The sequence below is a fragment of the Epinephelus moara genome, chromosome 19, assembly GCF_006386435.1.
Source record: "Epinephelus moara isolate mb chromosome 19, YSFRI_EMoa_1.0, whole genome shotgun sequence".
Lineage (NCBI taxonomy): Eukaryota > Metazoa > Chordata > Actinopteri > Perciformes > Serranidae > Epinephelus > Epinephelus moara.
This window is the reverse complement of record NC_065524.1, coordinates 21,788,419-21,808,798: the sequence shown is the minus strand read 5'-3', so window position 1 is coordinate 21,808,798 and position 20,380 is coordinate 21,788,419. Positions and strand designations below refer to the sequence as shown.

Genomic DNA, 20,380 nt, shown 5'->3' with positions numbered 1-20,380 from the left:
GCAGAAATGGTGTCACCACAAAACAGAGGAAGAGTTACTCACTCTTCATTGAGGGCACAGCGACGGCTGGTGGGGGAGCCGTATTTGAAGAGAGTCTGTGTGAGCTCCTGGTAGAGATTGTCTGCCACCGATCGAGGGATTCCCTCCCACGCCAGGATGAGGATCACCAGCACGGCACTGTCACAGTAGTGCCCTGGCCTTTTGCGGACCAAACACAGCAACTTCTCCTCTTCACTGCCACGCCGGATCACCTGGTTGTCACACAGAAAACAAGCAGATGAATGACAAGCATTTTTTTTTAACAATATCACTACAATAATGTATCCCTACAGGGTAATGGGTTCAAAGCACTGTGGCTGACCTGCCAAAGCACAGTGCTGCGTTTTGACTGAGTGGTTTAAAAATGGTCATGTTTAGGTGTAAGCCTCGACATTTCTGTTTAGGGATGGAGCTGGAAATTATTTTTAGTTGCTTTAGGTTGTGGTAAGGGCAAAGAATCTGGGAGTGTCTTCCGTCTCTGCCCCTAAATACACTATGGTGGAATCCACAAGAACGCTTCAATATACAGCAGACATTTTCAGGACTTGTAGGAAACTGCCATGAACTCAAACACCAGCCACGTACCCATTTAGCTATCGGGCACCCCTGGGAGCTCTTTCCTTCTTTCCCAGTGTAAACAACAACTTCCACCCTTACTGCATTTCCTTTGGCACCATATCTGTAACACATACAAGAGAAACTTTAAGTTTGTGAGAGCACATATTACTGACAACACATAAACACATAACAACACACATAGATGCACAGACTGTAGATATCAGTTAAAGGAATAGTTTGAATTTTTTGAGGTAGGGATGTATGCGGTACTTATCCGTATGTATTATATACAGTAGACGGTGGTCAGTATGCCCCCAGTTTGAGTATCACCACTTAAGCTAGCAATGTACTGCCATGGATGGGGCAGCAGCAAAATGAATTTTAGCCACCAACAAAAAGTCTCACCTAAAAAGTGTACGCTATATTTAGACTATTTTCACTGCACTACCTTGCTGTCAGACAGCGATTTCTGACGGTGAACTAGACTGAAACTGAAACTTATCTATTATCTCTTCAAAACCACCAAACTACACAGATAAAAACAGTACTTTTAGCTTGTTGAACACTGGTGCAGCTGGTCTCCTGCTGCCTCGATTGTTTCTTTTCTTTGTGTTATTGTGTGATTTTGGTCAATCCAAACTGATGCTTTCAAGACCAAAGTCACAAAAACAGCAGTTGAAAAGCAACTCCTATGTTCAGTGAGGTAAAAGTACTGTTTTTGTCAATGGAGTCTGGCTTTGAAGAGATATGTTTCAGTTCAGTTCCCTGTCGGAAAGGGCGGGTTGTCAGCAGGGTAAAGCACGTAAAATACTGTGTAGATATAGCATACACTTAAACTGGTATTGATTTTTTATGTGGCTAAAATACATTTTGCTGCTGCCCTCATTGACAGCAATATATTGCTAAGCTTTCATGGTGGTACTCCAGCCTGCTTCTCCAACCTGGGGGTGCACTGACCTCCACCTACTGTTGGTGACACACCGACTATGAAATACCTCACACAATTCCACTTTAAAAGATCCAGATTATCCCTTTATTTAACACCAATACACAGCAAACAAGCCCCCATTATCGAGTACAAAATAAATACTCAAATTACTTTGATTAAAAATACATTTGTCACTGAAAAGCTCAGTGACTGCACAGTGACATATTTTCAGTTAAATTTGGTTGTCAGATGGACTGCGATGGACCTCAAGATGTTTTAAACAGGCTGTCATCGTGGTTTATGGGAGCCATGTCTCAGCCCTGGGGGTTTCCTGTTTCAACATGTTGTGTGTATCTGAGAAGGAGGGTACACATGTTGAGCCAGCTCAGCAATGCTTCCTTTTAATGACAGACTCTTCAGCTGTGACCCCGCCCCAATCCACCGAGACTCACTGCATGTTTGGTAGAAAACACACCCACATACACACAGTGTAAACAAAGTAGTCACTCTACCTGTTCTCCATCAGTTCCCTCACTGCAGCCACACTAGGTCCTGCCCCGAGGTGAGTGTAGTAAGGGCCTTCCTCCTTTTCAATGATCTGGTCTGTGGGGAAAAGAACATCAATCTATTAGATATCAGAGGAACTTTTTACTTTAGAGCTGTCCCTCAAATACTGATGTGATGCTGGTATATGTAGAGATAAAACAACTAATGCCCTGTTTACAGACAAGTAATGTAATGTAATGTAAATGTGATATACACAGGAAATGTAGCTGTGTCTCTGTTCAGGGGCTACCAACTTGGAAGTCCACATTTCAAGACCAAATACATCATAACTGGTCAATAATCCCCACAAAGCATCCCAAAGCCTACTCCAAATATGGCAGAGAAATGTGGCCTCCTTTTGCTTGAACTGGCCCTTGAATTAGGACACAGCTTGTATATATGCGTATGTGTGTGTGTGTGTGTGTGTGTGTGTGTGTGTGTTTGCATTAGAGAAAGAGAAACAGAAAACATCAATTTGAGGAATGCAGTGTTATTTGAAAGCAAACTTTCAGGGTAGATTTGGTGACAAATTGGAATATATCCAATTTGATTCCAATGCAGACACTACAAACTTGCAGTGGTATAGTGGTAGTTGGTGAGGTGGGTGTACTACAAGGTAGATGGGTGGGTTACTGAGGAGGAAGTGGGTATGCTCTCTCTCTCTCTCTCTCTATATATATATACATATATATAGATATATATAGACTCTATACTATATATTCCAATGGCTCTTTGGCAGATAGGTGGGTAAACTGCAAAAAGCCATATATATATATATATATATATATTTATCTACGTTTATGTTTGTTAATAATTCCTGTTTATTTAACTATATATTTGTAAATACTATTGTTTAAATTTCTTATATTTTCACGTATCTTTCCTCTCTTGCAAGGAGCACCTGTAATATAAATAATATCCCCCCGGGGATCAATAAAGTATTTCTGATTCTGAGTTCTGATTCTGAGGCGAGTATGACCCGTAGACCTGCGAAAACCCTCCACCACACCACTGCACACTTTTTCTCAGAAATCTTAGGCAGCACCAACTCACCCACACACTGACAGGATGGAAGATCAGCCAGTTTTTTGGAAGGTGTATTGAGCAAATTCTTGGTAGGGGTATCCAGAAAACTCATAGGCGACTCCAGAAAGCTGTTGATGCTGTTCTTGGATGGAGTTGACTCTGCAGATTTGCCCAGATCCAAATCAGTAGCCGTGGACAGGACAGTAACAGGTCCTGCCGTCTCCAGCTTGTAGTAGCTCTGCTGACTCAGAGGAGGGGACTGCGGAGCCCCTGAGAAGCCATTAGCCAGACCGTGGTGACTGGTGGCGTGGCTGTGGAAAGCAGTACTGGCTGGGCTGGTGTTAGGATCAGCACCGTGCTGCAGCCCAGCACCGCGCTGCAGCCCAGCACAGGGCTGCGCTACCTGAGATAACAAGTGCCTTTCACACTCCTGCCCCAGTCCTGCAACATGACCATTGCATGGATTGTGTTGGTGGAGTGGACCATTTGTAAGGGACCATGGATGGTTTTCTTGAGCGTGGTTGATCCGTGTTAGAGTACTGTAGTTCTGAGTCTGTGGCCCGAAGAGGGCGGGATTGTGTGCATTACTGTGCTGGATAAGTTGCCTCCTTTCCTCCTGAGCCGCAGCCAAGTATCTCTTCAGGTCAATTTGAGCCTGAGGCAGAAACAGGTTCCTCTTGTGAAGGCCTGATTTCCCCTGCTGTTGAATCTTCTGGCCTCTGCCCCTGTGGGCTGACTCTCCGTTTGGCATGCGTTTTGAGAGGGGCATCCTGCTGTTGATTCCCTCACTTTTCTTCTTCCTGGGCTTGGAAGGCGTAGCTTTTGTTTTTTTCAAGAGGGGCTTTTTCTGACTGGAGGGTAGCTGGGAGTTGTAGTTGTATTTGATGGCTGACACAGGTGTTCCTTTTGGAGGGTTGTTCTCTGATTGCTGGTTGTGTCGGGACTGGATGATGAAGGCCAGGTCTGCCAGCTGAGCTGCCACCTCCTCCTCCACTCTGTTTCTCCTCACTTTACCAACAACCCTGTCTTTGTCCTCCCCAAACAATCGCTCATGATCTTTACTGAACTTCACGTCACTGGGATCTTTATAGCTGCATTCCGACTTGATGACATGAGGACCAAAGCCCGGCTCTGTCCTCCTGCAGGGTGCATTATCACTGTCTGTGCTGGTCTCTAAGAGATCTCGTACAGAAAGCTTTATGTTAGAGCTCGACCCCCGGGAGCACTGGATGACATTCCCATGTCTGGCCACAGGAGGGCGTATGACTGACGTCTGGTGCAGTGCTGAGCTAATGACCGAGACTTTGTTGTAGCGGAAAGGTGCTGTGGGTTTGGCTTCTTGCAGGGTTGTATTTGTATTGGAGGTTGAAAATGGGGCAGATGCAGAAATGGGATGTTCACACTTACTTTCAGCTTTTATGGCCCCTGGGGTGCTTTGAGGTATAGCTGCCAGTTGAGTCAAGGCCTCAATAGCAATAGCCTGATCAAAACTAAGATTTCTTCTCTCTGCCAAAGACTGCACGCTTGGTTGCAAGACACTTGGAGGAGGTTCACTTTTGATAGGCTGGGGAGTCCTTTGCAGGCTAACAGGAGTGCTTTTCTGACACAAGCCATTCTTTAAGTCCTCTGGCTCTTTTTTGACGAAGTGCAAATCTGGTGGTTCTGTTTTGATGGAGCAAAGAATGGAGGAGCGTGTGCTGAAAAGTTTCTCCTCCAGTCCCTTCCTCTCTGTGACAGAAAGGCACACCACGGCCGCCAACGTGGACAGCGGGTCTTCGCAGACCTCATCTTCATCACTCAGCTGGGTGGTGGCCTGTTCAGTGATCCAGGTCCACGGCTCCTCCAGTTTGATCTTCTTTAGTGGAACTGACATGTCATCTGGAGGAGTCTTGGGTCTGTTCTCAGGGCAGTCTTTAGGGATTGCAGCGATTATAGTCCTTTGAGGGTCTGATGCAATCATAGTCCTTTTATATGCAGACTTCAGATCAGAGTGTGACCCAGTGGTCATATTAGCACCGTTAGGTTTTGTCAGGTTCTCAGCAGAACCATTCGGAAAAGTCAGAGAAGAGCATACGTGTTGGTGAAGTGCAATGCTGGTCAGCTCCAGCCCGGGCTCTCTTTTAACAAGTGCTGGCCGTCTGCCTTGGTCCGAGGCCAGGTTGTGGGTGAGCGAGTGGGTGATGGGGGGAGCTTGTGTATGAGGTATGTGGCCTTCCTCCCCCTCATCCTCCTCTGCTGCCGTGTGGGTGTCATCCATCTGTGCCTTGCCTTTGCCATTTACCGACCCACTTTCTGGAACCACCTGAGACACAGAGACAGAGAGAGAGAGAGGGAGAGGGAGAGAAACAAGAGGAGAGAGGTGACTCAACAAGCTCTGGCAGTATACAGTGATTCAGCTTGTTCTAAACAGTCACGGCACACAGCACAACAGATTGCCTCCCAGCATGGCATGAGCATCTGCTGCAGCCACTATCCAGGCTGTGGAAAATATTATGGCATGTGAAAACAAAGAATCTGCTTTCTATAAATCTTGCCGAAACCGATCTCTAAACAGAGCTAATAAAAAGTTAAACTGTGTTAGTTCACAGTCGAGGCTTCAATCAGGACAACATTCCTGCATGCGCAGGGAGAGATGTGAGCAACTGATGGACACACAGGTAGCCGAGAGCCAGCGAGTAAACATGTGGAGTCACGCACAGTTCAGGATTACGTCACTGCCGCTGGGTCACTGAGGACATGTGTTCAATGTGCATGTTGTGTTTGTGACAGGTTTGTAGGTGTGTTCCTGGGCATGCGTGCGTGTGTATGCGAGCACATGTGATTATTAACACAGCAGCACTGCAACATTAACCCCTGTGCATTGTTGAGTGAGTGATTAACCCACTCAGGGTCTTATCCAGACACAGTGCAGCGTGACCCTTTGGCTAAGACGGATTCTGACTGCCAGTAGAGCTACGACCATCCTAAAGTCCACAGTATTGACATAATGATCCCCTCTAAAAAAACATGTTGTAAACACTCTACCACAGACTGTCTTAAAGCAGTACTTCAACCACAAAATTAGTATTTGTACATCAATTACTCATCCTATGTTGGGCTGAATTCACAAAGAAAACTTCTTCTTGCATGCCTCTGGTGAATGAAAAATTAGAGAAGAGAAAATTCTTCACGGATTGATATCCTAAGGATCCACGTTTAAGAACAGCAAAACTAGCCTATACTGTAACATCTGTTTACAAACTCTCACACAACACATTTATCCAGTTGTATGCTCAATACTTCCCAAAGACATGCATTTTTACCAAAAACCTTAATATTTAAAACTGAACGGAAAGTTAAACTTAATGCTCTCTCTAACAATGCCAGACTCCATTGACAAAAACAATAATTCTACTGCTCACTTCTAATTCTAGCCTCTTGTCAACCACCACCTCGATTGGTAGTTAGTTTGTGTTATTGTGTGACTTTGGTGAATCTGAACTAACCCTTTAAAACACTTAAGTCAAACAACGACTCAAATGAATCAACTGATTGAAGCAGCAGTAGACCAGCAGCTCCTGTGTTCAGCGAATTAAAACTACTGATTTTGTCAATGGAGTCTGGCTATGAAGAGAGCACTTATAAGTTTCACTGTTGGGTCAATTCATGTTGGCAAGGGCTATCTGTTAAGGAGGTACTGAGCATACGACTTGATAAATGAGACTTGGATTATACTGTATGAGTTGTGAGAGCGTCTGTTAACAGATACGTGAACCCCATATGACTTCAACTTCATTAAGAATTTTCTCAGTTTTTGGATTTTTTGTTCACTGGAGGCACAGCGTAACACGGGGTGAGTAACTGACACAGAAATGGTCATGTGGTGGGGTGAAATATTCCTTAAAGCGCAGACAGACATAGCCATAACTCCATAAGCAGGAATGAAATCAATTGACTTGAGGAAAAATAAGGTTATAGCATATTTATTAAGGCTTTGAGGACGGTCTGCCAGAATATTATAGTTTATAAGGTCTCTCTGAAACTGAAAGGGCAAAAAGGCAAACCCACTCTGATAAAAATCTAGCTTACACTCAGTGTTTCTGCAACTCAATCTTTCAAAGCCGTCTTTATTTTCCATCATCTTGAGTGAGCATATGATCAACTGAAGTCAAGTAAAGCTGCTTCTTATTTTAGGATTTAACCCCGTATCACATTCTGAACTAAAGCCTTCAGCAGTGGAAGACTGATTAAAAATGTTGCAGCGTGACAAAGATAAAAAACACTGCATCATGTGCCAGGACTCAGCTGACAAAAGGATCTTAAACTTGTTTGCAGGCGCTGGAGGATATGTGTGCATTACTGTGAGTACTGTATGTTTGTATGTTTGTGTGTGTATGTGTGTGAGGCATCCCATTTCCCCTCTAATGAACTAGCGCAACTGCAGGGTAGCTGGAGATCCGCTCTTTATCACTGTTTACCTGGCATAAACACCCATTAAACTCCATCACTGCCACCGTTTTAATGCGTTTTACAACAGGAGATATGCACTCCACGCTGACAGATCAAGAGTAAGCAGCAGCAGCACTTCAATGCAAACCAGACTCCTCTGAACCCACAGACCAAACAGAAAACACTTTATCAGTTACATGTGCTCTATTCAACTTTGTTCTCTCTATTTCCATCTGACATGGGGGCTGGGGTTGTTCTGAGACATCCTGGATAAAATGGTAACAGTGTGTTTGGCTTTCAAGCGTGTACAGTGAGAAGAGAAATTGAGCCTTGTGACATCCTACATGTGATGGTTGCTGAGCGAGGGCATGACCTGTCATTCATGCGGAGGAAGGCACTGAAAAGTAAGAGATGAAGCAGACTTCCAGAGCAAAATGCATTGTATCAAAGATGGAAAATAAAAGGTGTCAAAGGCAGCACTGAGGTCTAAGAGGATTAATGCCGAGCATTGGGTGTTTAAAGATGGTTGTGAGTTGCCTTGGGGAGATCTGCTGCTGTGCTGTTTGAAGTCAGATGGAAGCTCTTCGCAAGAGGAGTTGGTTAAAACTACTTCTTAAAATCCTGCATTAAGCAAGGAAATTGGTATATCTATATAGTTTCATTACATATCATAATATCAATCTTTTGTTGTATTCCTGAGCTGAGATTTGACACCCAGGAAGCTGTTGTTGCATATAATGTTTTATTACAAATATGCTTACAAAAGAGAGTGAAAAGCAAGATTTTGTAGTCAAGGAAAGCGAGCAAAAAAAGCTGTACGTGTTCAAGCTGTTAAGACAATTGAAGCCAATGTTATTGGAAATTGGAATAGCTGAAAATCCATACAACATGTTGCACCAGACAGGAGCCCTTGTTCTTTGACTGTGTGGGACTGGCACTGATGAACCTGGTGTTTACCGCTGATGGCTGAGATAGCTGCAAATGTTTTTCAGATTTAACTCCAATGTGTGCTGGAAATATTCAAACATGGCAATTTGTTTATGTTCTCAGCCAGTTAGTCACAGGAATGCAAGGCGCACTGCCAAAAGCTGTTTATCAAAACAATGTTAAAGAGGTCTAGGGAGGATTTAAAGTAATAATGTTGAAGATTCTCATTTAAATAACTGTCTGACAAGTCACTGTCTATCACAGAATGTGGCCCACTGATTTAAGTATTGCAGTATTTATATATTAACAGCAGAGATGGGGACTCGAGTCATTGTGACTTGGACTCGAGTCGCTGTTTTGATGACTTGTGACTTGACTTGACAAAAAATAAAAGACTTTAGACTTGACTTGGACGTTAAAGACTCGGGACTTGACTTGACTTGAGACACAATGACTTGAATAACTTGAGTGTTATTCACGTCATGTTTTTGGTTAGAATATAAAATTAATAAATTAATTTAAAAAATAATGTCGATTACCCGGTAGGAGCGCAGGCTGAGAATGGCGTTGTCATGATTGGATCACTACCCTTCCAATCAGTCATGCCCTCTCTACGTACCTTACGTGTTTATTGGAGAAACAGGCCCTCTTATATCAGATAGACATCAACATGTCAGCGGGAGGGGTACTGAGAGTCATCGTCTTCGGCTTTCGGAATTACAATTATTACAGCAAAGACGAACAGCGCAGTGCAAGACATGCGGCATAAACAGCCAGGCGACAACTTCAAACTTTGTTCATCATTTGAAGAGCCATTCTGCCCAGTAAGTGCTTGTCAATTAGGTAATATTATCTGGTTAGTCGGTAGTTAGCTAACGTTAGCTTGATACGATACGGGGGTGGGGTGGGGTGGAACTTGTTTTTTAATTTATTTGCTAACATTAACCCCAGAAAACGTGAGCGAACATTCCGACCGGTTCATCACAAGACCAGCTGTACGTTTTATGAACGAGCAACACAGGGTTAAATGAGCTAAATGGGTGATTTTGGCCGCTGCCTTGGTTAGCGTGTGTGTGTGTGTGCGTGTGTGTGTGCGCGCGCGCACGCATGGGGGTCGTCCCTGCAAAGCAAACATTACAGCGATGAAGTCAATGTTTACTGACAGTTACTTATATCTTGTCTTTTCACTTTATTAAGATCAGATTCTGCAGGTAAAATTACAATAATAAGGTGACTTGACTTGACTTGACTTGACTTGCCCAAGAAAAAATGACTTGGGACTTACTTGAGACTTGAAGGTTAAGACTTGAGACTTACTTGAGACTTGCACATGTGTGACTTGGTCCCATCTCTGATTAACAGTAAAATGAGCTGGGTGTCAGGGGCAATGTCTGCAGAAAATGCTGAATTAAGTTACTGTACAGCTAATGCAAACCAAACATTTCCCACTGATGCAGCTTCACATTAAAAGCATTCAGCTGGTGAAACACAAGTAAACTTTTATAATTAAACAGTTACAGGAAATGCAGTGTGTTTTTCAAGTAATGGAGCAGTCAGGAGCCGGCACAGTCAGCTGTTAGATGAAGAGCTGCAGGCGACAGACTGCACACCTCCAACATAGTGAGGTAACCAACTCCTGTCACTGTGCCCTGCTGTCTGCAGACTAGGGCTGTTCCACTGATTAAAATCATCGAAATAGCAATATGGTGCACTATCAAATTGCAGGAGCTGCAATTTTTGGATAAAGGCAAAATGTGTCACAACATGCCATCATAAATTAAGCATTGTGGTGCTACAGACAAATCATACTCCAGATGTAAGGGAGCATGCTTGTTTGTCACAGACCCACGTTCTCATTCTCATTTTTTTCAGTTTGAATAAAGGTATCTGCACATCTAACTGTCTCAGATGCAGGTGGGCTGGACAATATCGCTTGAGTCTAAAACAGGAAATCCCGCACACTGCTCTTGTTCAGCTTTATAATTTATTCGTAACACTAACGTTTCGCTCCTCCCGGATGTTGAACACTCCTGACGAAGGTCCAGGAGGACCATTTACACTAAAATTGTGACTCACATGCAATCACAATATCTGTCAGAATAAACACAACATGATTTTGTTTGCATATCGTGCAGCCCTACCACAGATGCATGCCGTGTGCGGTGTAAAATCAGATCACAGCTGCTCTCTGAATGATGGAAAAAGGCCAATTATTGCCTGACTTGTTCATTAAAATACAATAGTTTGTATTGATAACTACAGGAGTCGCCAAATCACCCAGGACTGAAATCTTCAAGACTGCCACTTTAACTTTGCGTAGAGGTTGAACTCTTGTTTGACAATCCAAGGGAGAGTTGTAGTGACCATGGAGCTGTTCATGGTTTATAAAATGTTGAGATCGAACACGATTGACGTGGTGGAGCTGATTTATGACCAAGTCTTTCCACTGATGTTGTATTCCTGATCCCTTGCTAATCCATCACGCTTTCCCCCCGGTCCACTGCGCTCTCCGTGGCTGTCAGGTCCGTGCTTTACTACTAGAAACACGCTGCTGATGCAACAGATAGCTGGAGCTCAGGCTGAGGCAATACTGGAGCTGCCGATGCAATGGAGGTGAGATGGCCAATCCACACAGCATGTGGAAATGGGCCACCGCGACGTTCAAATGAGCGAGTGAGAGGGAGAGTGAAAAAGATGGGGAGCGGGGAGAGGGAGAGCGAGGGGGGGAAAGGCAGTGTGTCTGTCACAATAAACTGCTTTCAATGACAAAGCAGCTCTGGCCGGCTTCCAGCACTGCACCAGACACACGCGTGTCCCCATGCATGTGTATGCGTGTGCAACCATGTGAGCATTCAAGTGTTTATAATCTGAAACTGACATCAAAGCACAGCCCCTGCTTTTAATTATGTTACATTTAGCCTTGTGATAACAAAACAGCCTAACGCAGGATGTAAATGCAGAGTCATGTGCTCTCATTTAGCTGCCGGGTCTCTGGAGAGAGCTGGGTGTGTGATGTGTTTAGGGCTGTGTCTTTGTGTTGTGCTTGTTGTGTCTACCTCGGGGTGTCTAAAGTCACTTACACGGTGCTGTACTGTTTTAAATGCAAACACAGTCTTCTTCTTTTGTGTTAGACAAACACGTACGCAACCGCTGTGTCTGTCAAAGCTTTGAAAACCAACAAAACATGCGTTCGAGTAACTACAAACACATCCAGAGACCTAACCTAGCAACAGAGGTGTAACACTCGCTTGAATCCTAACAACCCTCTCTCTTTCAGGGTCTCCAAGGAAGTTCAAAGGAGTGTCTATTCTTTACCCAACAACACAGACATACAAACACACTCATCTAAATGTGTTCACTCCAACAAAAAAGAGAGCGCTCCCAATTCACGAAATAAATTCTGAGTAACTTTCAGCTGCTGTGCAGAAATCACACACTGTTAAGGATCCTCACCTCGCAGCGCTCATAGAAACGATACACAGAAAAAGCATGCTTCCTTCCTGGCTGAGAGTGTAAGTAGTGGTTTGTGTGTGTTTCTCTGTACACGTGAGAATTTCCTTCATTCATTGAGTGAGCGCTTCCTGTCTGCGCTGAGCTCTATGTCACGTAGTCTACACACAAAACATTAAAAAGAGACAAACATGGCCTTAAAGGCGGCAATAAACCTAATAAACTTGAGCGAACTGGCTCCCGGTTTGAATTAGAGCTCAATCAACTGTAAAATTACACAGATTAAGACAACATGAGCAACAGAAGCACCTTTCCTACAAACCGCACAATAATAATACCATTACTACAGCAGCCAAACAAGTAAAGCCTGCCAAATTACAAGTTACGACCCACTGCTTACAAGCACTCCACTTCTCTCAGAAAACAGCAGGTGCAGAAATATGGCTGTCCAAACCACTACAAGAAAGAAAAGGGGAAGCAAAGGGGCTCTTCATACAGAATAATGACTTAAAAAAAGACATGCAATGGGGTAAGAAACGAGGGGTGTCTGTTACCGTGGAAACTGACCTCTTTATTGCTGACTTTGTTGTCACATCCTTTAAACCCACCTGGAAAAGACAAGCCAAACACTCACACACAGGAGCCCAGGTCCTCAGTGATTCAGTAGGAACAATAACAACACCAGCTTCCAAATAAAGCGCTCCAATCAGCTAAATCCAGGGTGGCACAGAGAGGAGGACAACCTCTAGACGCTCCACTGTAGCTGACCCATCCGCAGCAAGACAATAGACCCCAGGGTGAACGCTCCGGCTGCCTTTACCTTGTCTGTCCTCGGAGGAAGACCCTCCGGTTTAGGCAGCATATCCCTAAAAGGTATTGGTGGCCATCTTGCTTTGCCTTCCTTCAGCCTCAAAAGAAAACGCTGGCTACAGTAGCCGTGAGCAGGGCAAGATCCTGGGTGTCATGACTAGGGTGACTGTGAGCCGCTGTAGCAAAGTGCTGCAACAGCAGACGCACACACACTCGCCGCGCACACACAGACATATAGACACGCACACACATACGGGATGCCTTTCGCAGACGCAGACAGAGCCTCATCAGCCAATGGCGTGAGGACCTTAGCGGCTTGTAAATTATCTTCCATGCCTAGACTCTCCTAACAAAGGATCCCCTATGTGGGCTTTTTACTCCAGCCCTACACACATGGGCAGTGGCAAGCTGTGGAACGGATACTGCACACATGCTGGATCTGGATCACAGGAAAACAACTCCATCACGGCTGAGATATTAACCCTGAAGCACCAACACAGCTTTTGGGCTCTTGGTGATTTTCACTGAATTCCTGCCCCACTGATGAAACAATTTGCCCATCAATCAATAAGTCAGCAAAAAAAAAAAAAAAAATGCAGCAAATATTAATCATTTATTTCCTTTTTTCAATCAATCTGATTCATTTTATTTATTACTTAACATCAAAAAAGCCAAACATTTGCTGCCCTAACCTTGTCACATACTTCTTTCCCTTCTTTGTATCAATGAAAACTGTAAATGTTTAAGCTTTAGATCATTGGTCAGATGAAACAAATAATTTAAAGACTTCAGCTTGAGCTCTAGGAAATGCAAATGGTCATGCTTTAGCAGTTTTAATGATTTTATATAATAGAGATAAAACAATTTCTCATCAACAGGTTAATTGATTATGCAAATAAGCCCTACTGGTAAATGTTAATTAAATGTGCATGTATGGCTTAAGGACAATCAATATGACTCTTTGATCTGCAGAGAAAAGCTGAAACATCAATGTTGTTAAAATGCTCATGAGTAATTCTCAAAAGCAGAAGCCGGCATCATGACGCTGGCAAGTTTACAAATAGGAGCATGTGTCTTTGTGCATTCTCCTACCACTGCTTTAGGCTATGTGTTCTTTTCTATTAAATATAATAGGTGTTAGTGTTGTGGTCCGTCTTGTCACATACAGCATAAAACATGTTATATTACTCCCATGCCTTTTAAACGATTACAAACAATAGCGTCCGTGTGGCAGCATCATTTTCTGCAGCCTGTCTAATTCCCACAAGATCTGAAGATGATGTGAAAGACTGTGGTGGGAGCAGGAAAGAGGATGTTCAAAGCATCCATACCGTCTCAACAGCCCTTCCCCTCATTCTCTCTCATCCACCCCCGGAGCCTTTTCCTCTCTCTAAACAATTCCCAGAGGAAAAGCTGTGGCTGGTTACAGAAAAAAATAACAAGGAGACAGAAAGCAAAAGACAAAGAGAGAAATATGTTATGAGAGAGTAAAGCACTCCCCGCCTTTTAAAGGCAACCATGTGGCCAAGACGCTGAGGTCAAACCAGGACAAGGAAACATGAAGGCAGCGCGAGCCAGTGCCGGTCGGTAACACTCTAAAAGCCGCCTCAGCCGTGCGTTTGATTGTGGGAGCACGGAGCGTGAAGCCTAATCCAGACACAACAATGAAAACTATATCAGCGTAGAGTGAATGCAATAAACATGCAAATATCAAGATGAAATGCACAAGCACGTGATGGTGGAGGATGAGGTCATTATTGAGGGATTCAGCAGTCAAAATCTCAAAAGGTATTCATGAGCATGTCACGTCAAATAGGCCTGAATCATAGCCAATAAAGCATGTGATCAAATGTGTTATGACAGCATTAACATGTCACAGCTCATTTATGAACATGTGCACTTTCACAACATATCAATATTTAACTAAACTGCTTTCAACACTATTGTGCAATCTTTGAAAATGAAATGTTTTTAATGTTCATGTTTTTATCTGTGTTTATCACACTGCAGAGCTCAACAGTCAGCCAGTCAGTTAGATGCCTACAACTTATCACAGTCAAACTCCTGCATGTTGTGGCTTCATGCACATGTACTCTCACAGCAAACATCTCTGAAGCTGGTGCCTTGGAACAACGCCAGACAGTTAATGCATCCTATTTATTTATGGTGATGGCTGCTGAGCACAATTGTTTTACCTCTCATTATTTTGATTTATTTCGCACAACGGATAACTTCAAACATGTTGTATTCAGATGTCCTGTTGGCAGGTAGCTGATCATTTCGTGGACGTCTATGAGTACATGATTAGCATCAAAAAACATTCAACAGAAGTCATTTTCCCCCCAGCGGCAATAATCACAAGTTCCCTGACATGCTGTAAAACAAACACAGATGTAGACTAAACACTTGAATTATACACAAGGCATGTGTGTGGTGTGCTGGAGCAAACTTTATCCCCACAAAATAATATTTCCCAAGCACTGTCAGTTACAGAAAACCTCAGTCCACATTACCACAACATATTCTCAGCTATTTTAATTGCAACGTGGATCAGTGCCTGCAGATTTAGGATTCATACTGCGTCCACGTCTGGTAGCTTTTACGAGAGTTTAACACTGAACAGGACATAATTAACTTGTATGTGCACCTGCAAAATCAACGTGTACGCTCGTAAGAGCGTTTCACCACCATTTACACCTGCCAAAATATGCATAATTCATTGTTTCACTCCTATAACTCAAGAATAATTTCCTGACTAGCAGTAATGGATGCATTGGCTCAACCTTACATCTGGACATGTTTATGATGGTTATAACATTTTTCATGCTTGCTAAAATGAGGAGAGCCATCTGTGGGTTAAATTAGATATTTTCAGATTCACTGTGGCGGTTACAGCTGAGCTCTCCTTTGAATGGTAAAGTCTCAGGTAGTCAGACAGGTTTGACACTTGTGTCAAAATCTACAAACTAGACTGTCAAACAGGTTACACCAAACAAAACAATAAAGCAAGCCCGTGTAAGATACACACCTACTAACTGCTACCATTTAACTACCACGCTGCTGAAGCTCTTATGCAGTCACATGTTACGTTATAACAGTGTTTTAAACTATGCAATTCAACAACTAGATGAAATGAAATGATACATATAAAGTGTGACTTCATGCCCTTCTGGTACGATGTGTAAAGAAAAGAGAAGAGAAGTAATTATCAGTTTTACATCTGGTTGTAACAGTAGCTTAAACATACAGTTCAGCTTTTTCTGATCCATGTAACCTTTGATTCTCAGATATCAAAATGAATATTAAAATGCAGAAAAAATACATTATTATTTTACAATGTTAAACTATCTTATCTTATCAATAGTGTGTATAAAAGCATGCACATTATACCATAGTACATCTCTGTTTGTGGCTAGGAATTCTTAGCCCCCCCTATGATCATCTGTATATCAGTTACTCATCAAATACGTTAAATTGATGTAGTTTTTCTCATCAATTGAGAACTACTGCCCTCAACGAATGAAGAATCCAAAAACAGAGAAAATCCTTAGTGAATTCAAGTCATAGGTGACCGCTTAAACAGACAGCCCTTTCTGACAGAGAGCTGAACTGAGAGAGAAACTCATCTATGCTCTCTTCAAGCCAGACTCCATTGACAAAAACAGGAATTCTACTTCACTGAACATGAGAGTTGCTGGTCTACTGCTGCCTCCATCAGTTAGTTTGTTTGTGTTACTGTGACTTTGGTGAATATAAACTAACCCTTTAAAACTCCAAAGTCACACAATGACACAAATTAACTGACCGATCAGGGTAGTGGTAGACCAGCAGATCCTGTGTTCAGTGAGGTAAAATTACTGTTTTTATCAATGGAGTCTGGCTTTGCAGAAAGCATGGCTAACTTTTATTTTCAGACTTTCAGTTTAGTTCCTCATAAGAAAGGGCTGTGTGTTTGGGAGTTAATGAGGATACGACCTAATGAATGAGACTTGGATTATACTATACAAGTTGTGGGAGAGTTTGTCAATGGATGTTTTGATGTAGTTTTGCTGTTGTTAAACACAGACCCCTTTTACTTCACTTCATCTATGACCTTCTCCAGTTTTGGATTTTTCATTCACCAGAGGCATGCGAGAACAACAATTTCTTCATCCTAAATCCAACGTAATACGTGTTGAGCAACTGATGTGCATGATAATTTTGGGGTCGAAGTATATCAACTTCTCTGGCTGTGTTTCCCTGCCTTCACAACAGTCCTCCTCCTGCAGCCACTCCATTCCTGCACCCAAAAATACTCCATAACTACTACCAATATTGCACCGCACCCTTAATTTTCAGCTCTTTAAGTGTCCCATATGTTTTTTTTCCCTTTAACGATCTACCCAGCTCTCGTTAGGAACAAGTAGTCTGGACATTAATCACCTTAAGCTACAGTGTATGAGCATGCAAGTGAGGTAAAGAAAGTTGTTCTGCACCACGGTCGTAAACTGTCTCTGACACATCTGGAGGCTGACCCATTGGAGACCAGCCCAGTGATGGAGCTGTGCCAAACGCGATTGTTGCCAATAGTTGTCATTACTGCCATTACTGCTGACGCTAATGTAAACTCGTCTCTCATTTGCATGGAAAAACTACACATCTTGGATGAACGACAGTCTTTTGAGTGAATTTCTCCTCTTCTTTCTTCTTTATCTAAGTTTTGACTTTGTACCTTCAGTGAAAGATAACTCTGGTAGTAGTGGGGAAAAGCCACGGGAAAATGGAAAAAAAACATCACTCCATGCTTGGACTTGTCCACATACTGCTCATCAAGTCCACTCATGCACATCCTTTCACACAATCACACAGACTTTAAACACCTATTTGCACAGGTCAAAGCCCAAAAGACCAACATGCAAACTTTCAGAGACTAAGAATAAGTGGTACTAATCTATATGCAAACACCCACATTAGCATTTGGATCCTGTGAAGTCAGACCGAGGCAGTTTGAAAGCCGATTTTCCTTGAAGAGAACCTTGAAACCATAAAGTCAGTGTTACCTGAGAGGAGGCAGCAGTATGGCTCACATTCAGCAGACCCCAGAGGCCGCTCACGAATCACACTATCACCTCTTCCAAAAGAACATCTGTGTACTCAAGACTTTGACTAAACTATAGCTTTCTGCACTCTCTTCTACACGCTCTCTGCTTCCTCGACCAACACACACTGATACAAATACATGTTTGCTACTCTCACACTTCCTGTATGGATAGTTTGGAGCCCATGGGTGAGGCTATTTTAAGGACACAATGGATTCACATTCAAAATTCCGTTTAACACACATAAACACTGAGTGTGTTATGTAACATACTACAGTCCCACTCTTGGAAGGAAATCTGCACCGTTCAACACCACACCCTACACCCACATGGACTCAATTTAAGGGCTGACTGTGGTTGGTCAGCACACGGGGACAGCAGGTCACTCCAACTCTCACACCTCCAGGCCGGCCAGGAAAGGAGGAATGAATTTGAAAACCTGTATGCACCGACAATATGTCCTCTTTCATCTTGTTCCTGTACTATCCATGTGTGTACCTGTTGGTTTTGGTCAGTAGATGAAAGGCAAACATAAGCCCCTTTCACATATTACCCGGAGGAGCTGCATGTAAGAATGCAAATGTCCGAATCAGTTGAACCAAACATTAAACAGACTCTGTCCTGTACAATGTAATGTAAGATTAAGCACATGTGTGTATACAGCAGGTAATTGTGCGGAGAATTCATCGCAAGCGAGTGGTTGTGTGGATGGAAGATGGAAGGAAAACAAACATTTGCGGGTAAAGACGAAGGGTCATTTATATAAAGACAGCAACTAAAAGGTCTAACTGGAAAGACAACGAGATTCAGGAACTTCTGTCAGTAAGGGCTGACGCCAGTATCACCAGACAAATTCAAGGAATGGCAAGAAACTCTGTTGTTTATGACCAAATTATGAACTGGCTACGGGACTGCAGTGTCATCCACGTCATGTCCTGCCTCCTGCACACTCTACCCAGGTGCCAACCCTCGCCTAAACCTAACGACAAAGTATTTCTAGTAGGTGAGAACACTTCAGACACAGACAGTCTCCTGTTGTGTGCTACATGGGTGACATTGTCCAGAGTTCATATGAGAAAATAGCTACCTATCTACAATCACAATGTTTCCATCAAATCGTTATGTGATTTTTAAGCTGACTTTTGCAATGTTGTGAAAGAAAAAATGTGAATTAGGCAGGTTTAGGCTAGATACAGCGTAGTTTTGTCAGAAGTCGGTGGTACAGGCTACGCTTTACACATGGTTGTAATGGTTGAAAACAAAAAGTAAAGGTTGCAAACCAGAGTTGGCTTGGCAATCCAACCCATCTACAGGAGAAACACAGGGAGGACTTTGGGAATTTGATTCATTTGGCCAAGTTTTAATTGTTCTTTAATGCCAGCTAGTATTGGCCATGTTTCAAGCTGTCAACAGACGAAGACAAATTAATGCAACACGTTGCCAACAGCGGAAACAGCTGATCAGTTATGTGAGTTTAATGTTTGCTACGTCAGAGCTTATTCAGCAAAAGCGTTTCCGTGTTGCCTTTATTGCATTGACTATTTTCTGATAAAGACAAAAAACACCTCAAGTAAGCATAAAAACTTTGTTGCACAATTGAGAAAGTTTGCACAAAGTCGGCTGTTTCCATTCAGCTTTTCTAATGCAGTATTTTGAAAGGTGAATAAAAACACATTTATGGAAACACGGCTGATTAAGTCTTAACTCTTTTCATAGCTCTGTGGTGCTAAGTTTTGGAGTTTCTGTGGAAAAGTGTTTCACCTTGGGAAGGACAGAAGAGAAAGGTGAGCGAGTCCATCAGTTTATGTAAACACTTACACACATGCACACATACACACACACTGACCCAAATACACACACAAACACTATGCAGGCAGAGCGGCATGGGGCCCCCAGATCCTCTCACAATGAGACAGGAAAAGGCTTACTTAAGTTTGCGCTAGTCCAACATGCTGAGTCGGCATGTTGGCCATATGACTGCACGTGTGTGTGCCTGCACTCACACATACAAATATGTGTGTGCAGACGGTGCATGCAACGGTGTATTTAAAGAGACTGCACATACTGTAACACTGAGAAGATAATGAATGACGAACAAAGAGAAAAATGGACAAGACAAAGGGATAAACAAGCACATGAGTTAATTACACTCATTACAACTCATTAGATGGTGTTCTGCGGCAAAGAAAAAATGACAGAACGAAGCAGGAAGATGATAGTTTTTATCCTCCTCAGGTGACAAACTATACGCTAAGTCAGGCAGGTCAGGTTGATGCATGAGTAAGCTCTGGTTTCTCCAGAAGGAGGCCATTGTGTGCCCTTGGTTGGATTTGAGTGGCATTTCTTTTGGGGGGCAAAGTGAGGATTTCTTTTCACCCAAAGAAACCAAGTGGCACGACTTCAAAGCTTATCCAGGGACTTAGAGCCTTACAACAGTCAGGACACGGCACAAACTCACAGATGCAAAGAACCTGAGAGGGCTCAGGAGTGGAGCATTAGTGGTATCAAAGTTTAACTCTACAAATATCTCGCTGAGTAGTCCCCATTAGAGGCACTAAAACACGTGTTTAAATAACTCTTTGTATTGTTA

At 43.0% G+C, this 20,380-nt stretch overlaps 1 protein-coding gene across 2 annotated transcripts in view; it reads right to left on the bottom strand.

Moving 5' to 3' along the window:
* The window catches only part of tet1 (tet methylcytosine dioxygenase 1), a 39,795-nt gene that overhangs the window by 5,714 nt on the left and 13,701 nt on the right, over window positions 1–20,380 (bottom strand). The window contains exons 1-5 of one of the 2 annotated variants that reach the window (XM_050070651.1): window positions 12,723–13,209; window positions 3,125–5,399; window positions 2,038–2,128; window positions 625–718; window positions 43–251 (exon numbers count right to left, since the gene is read on the bottom strand). In XM_050070651.1, the coding sequence (XP_049926608.1) occupies window positions 43–251; window positions 625–718; window positions 2,038–2,128; window positions 3,125–5,399; window positions 12,723–12,764 (2,711 nt within the window). In that variant the 5' untranslated portion in view covers window positions 12,765–13,209. Of the gene's footprint in view, window positions 1–42; window positions 252–624; window positions 719–2,037; window positions 2,129–3,124; window positions 5,400–12,722; window positions 13,210–20,380 lie in introns of those variants that run through there. The other variant, XM_050070650.1, reaches the window with a different exon arrangement.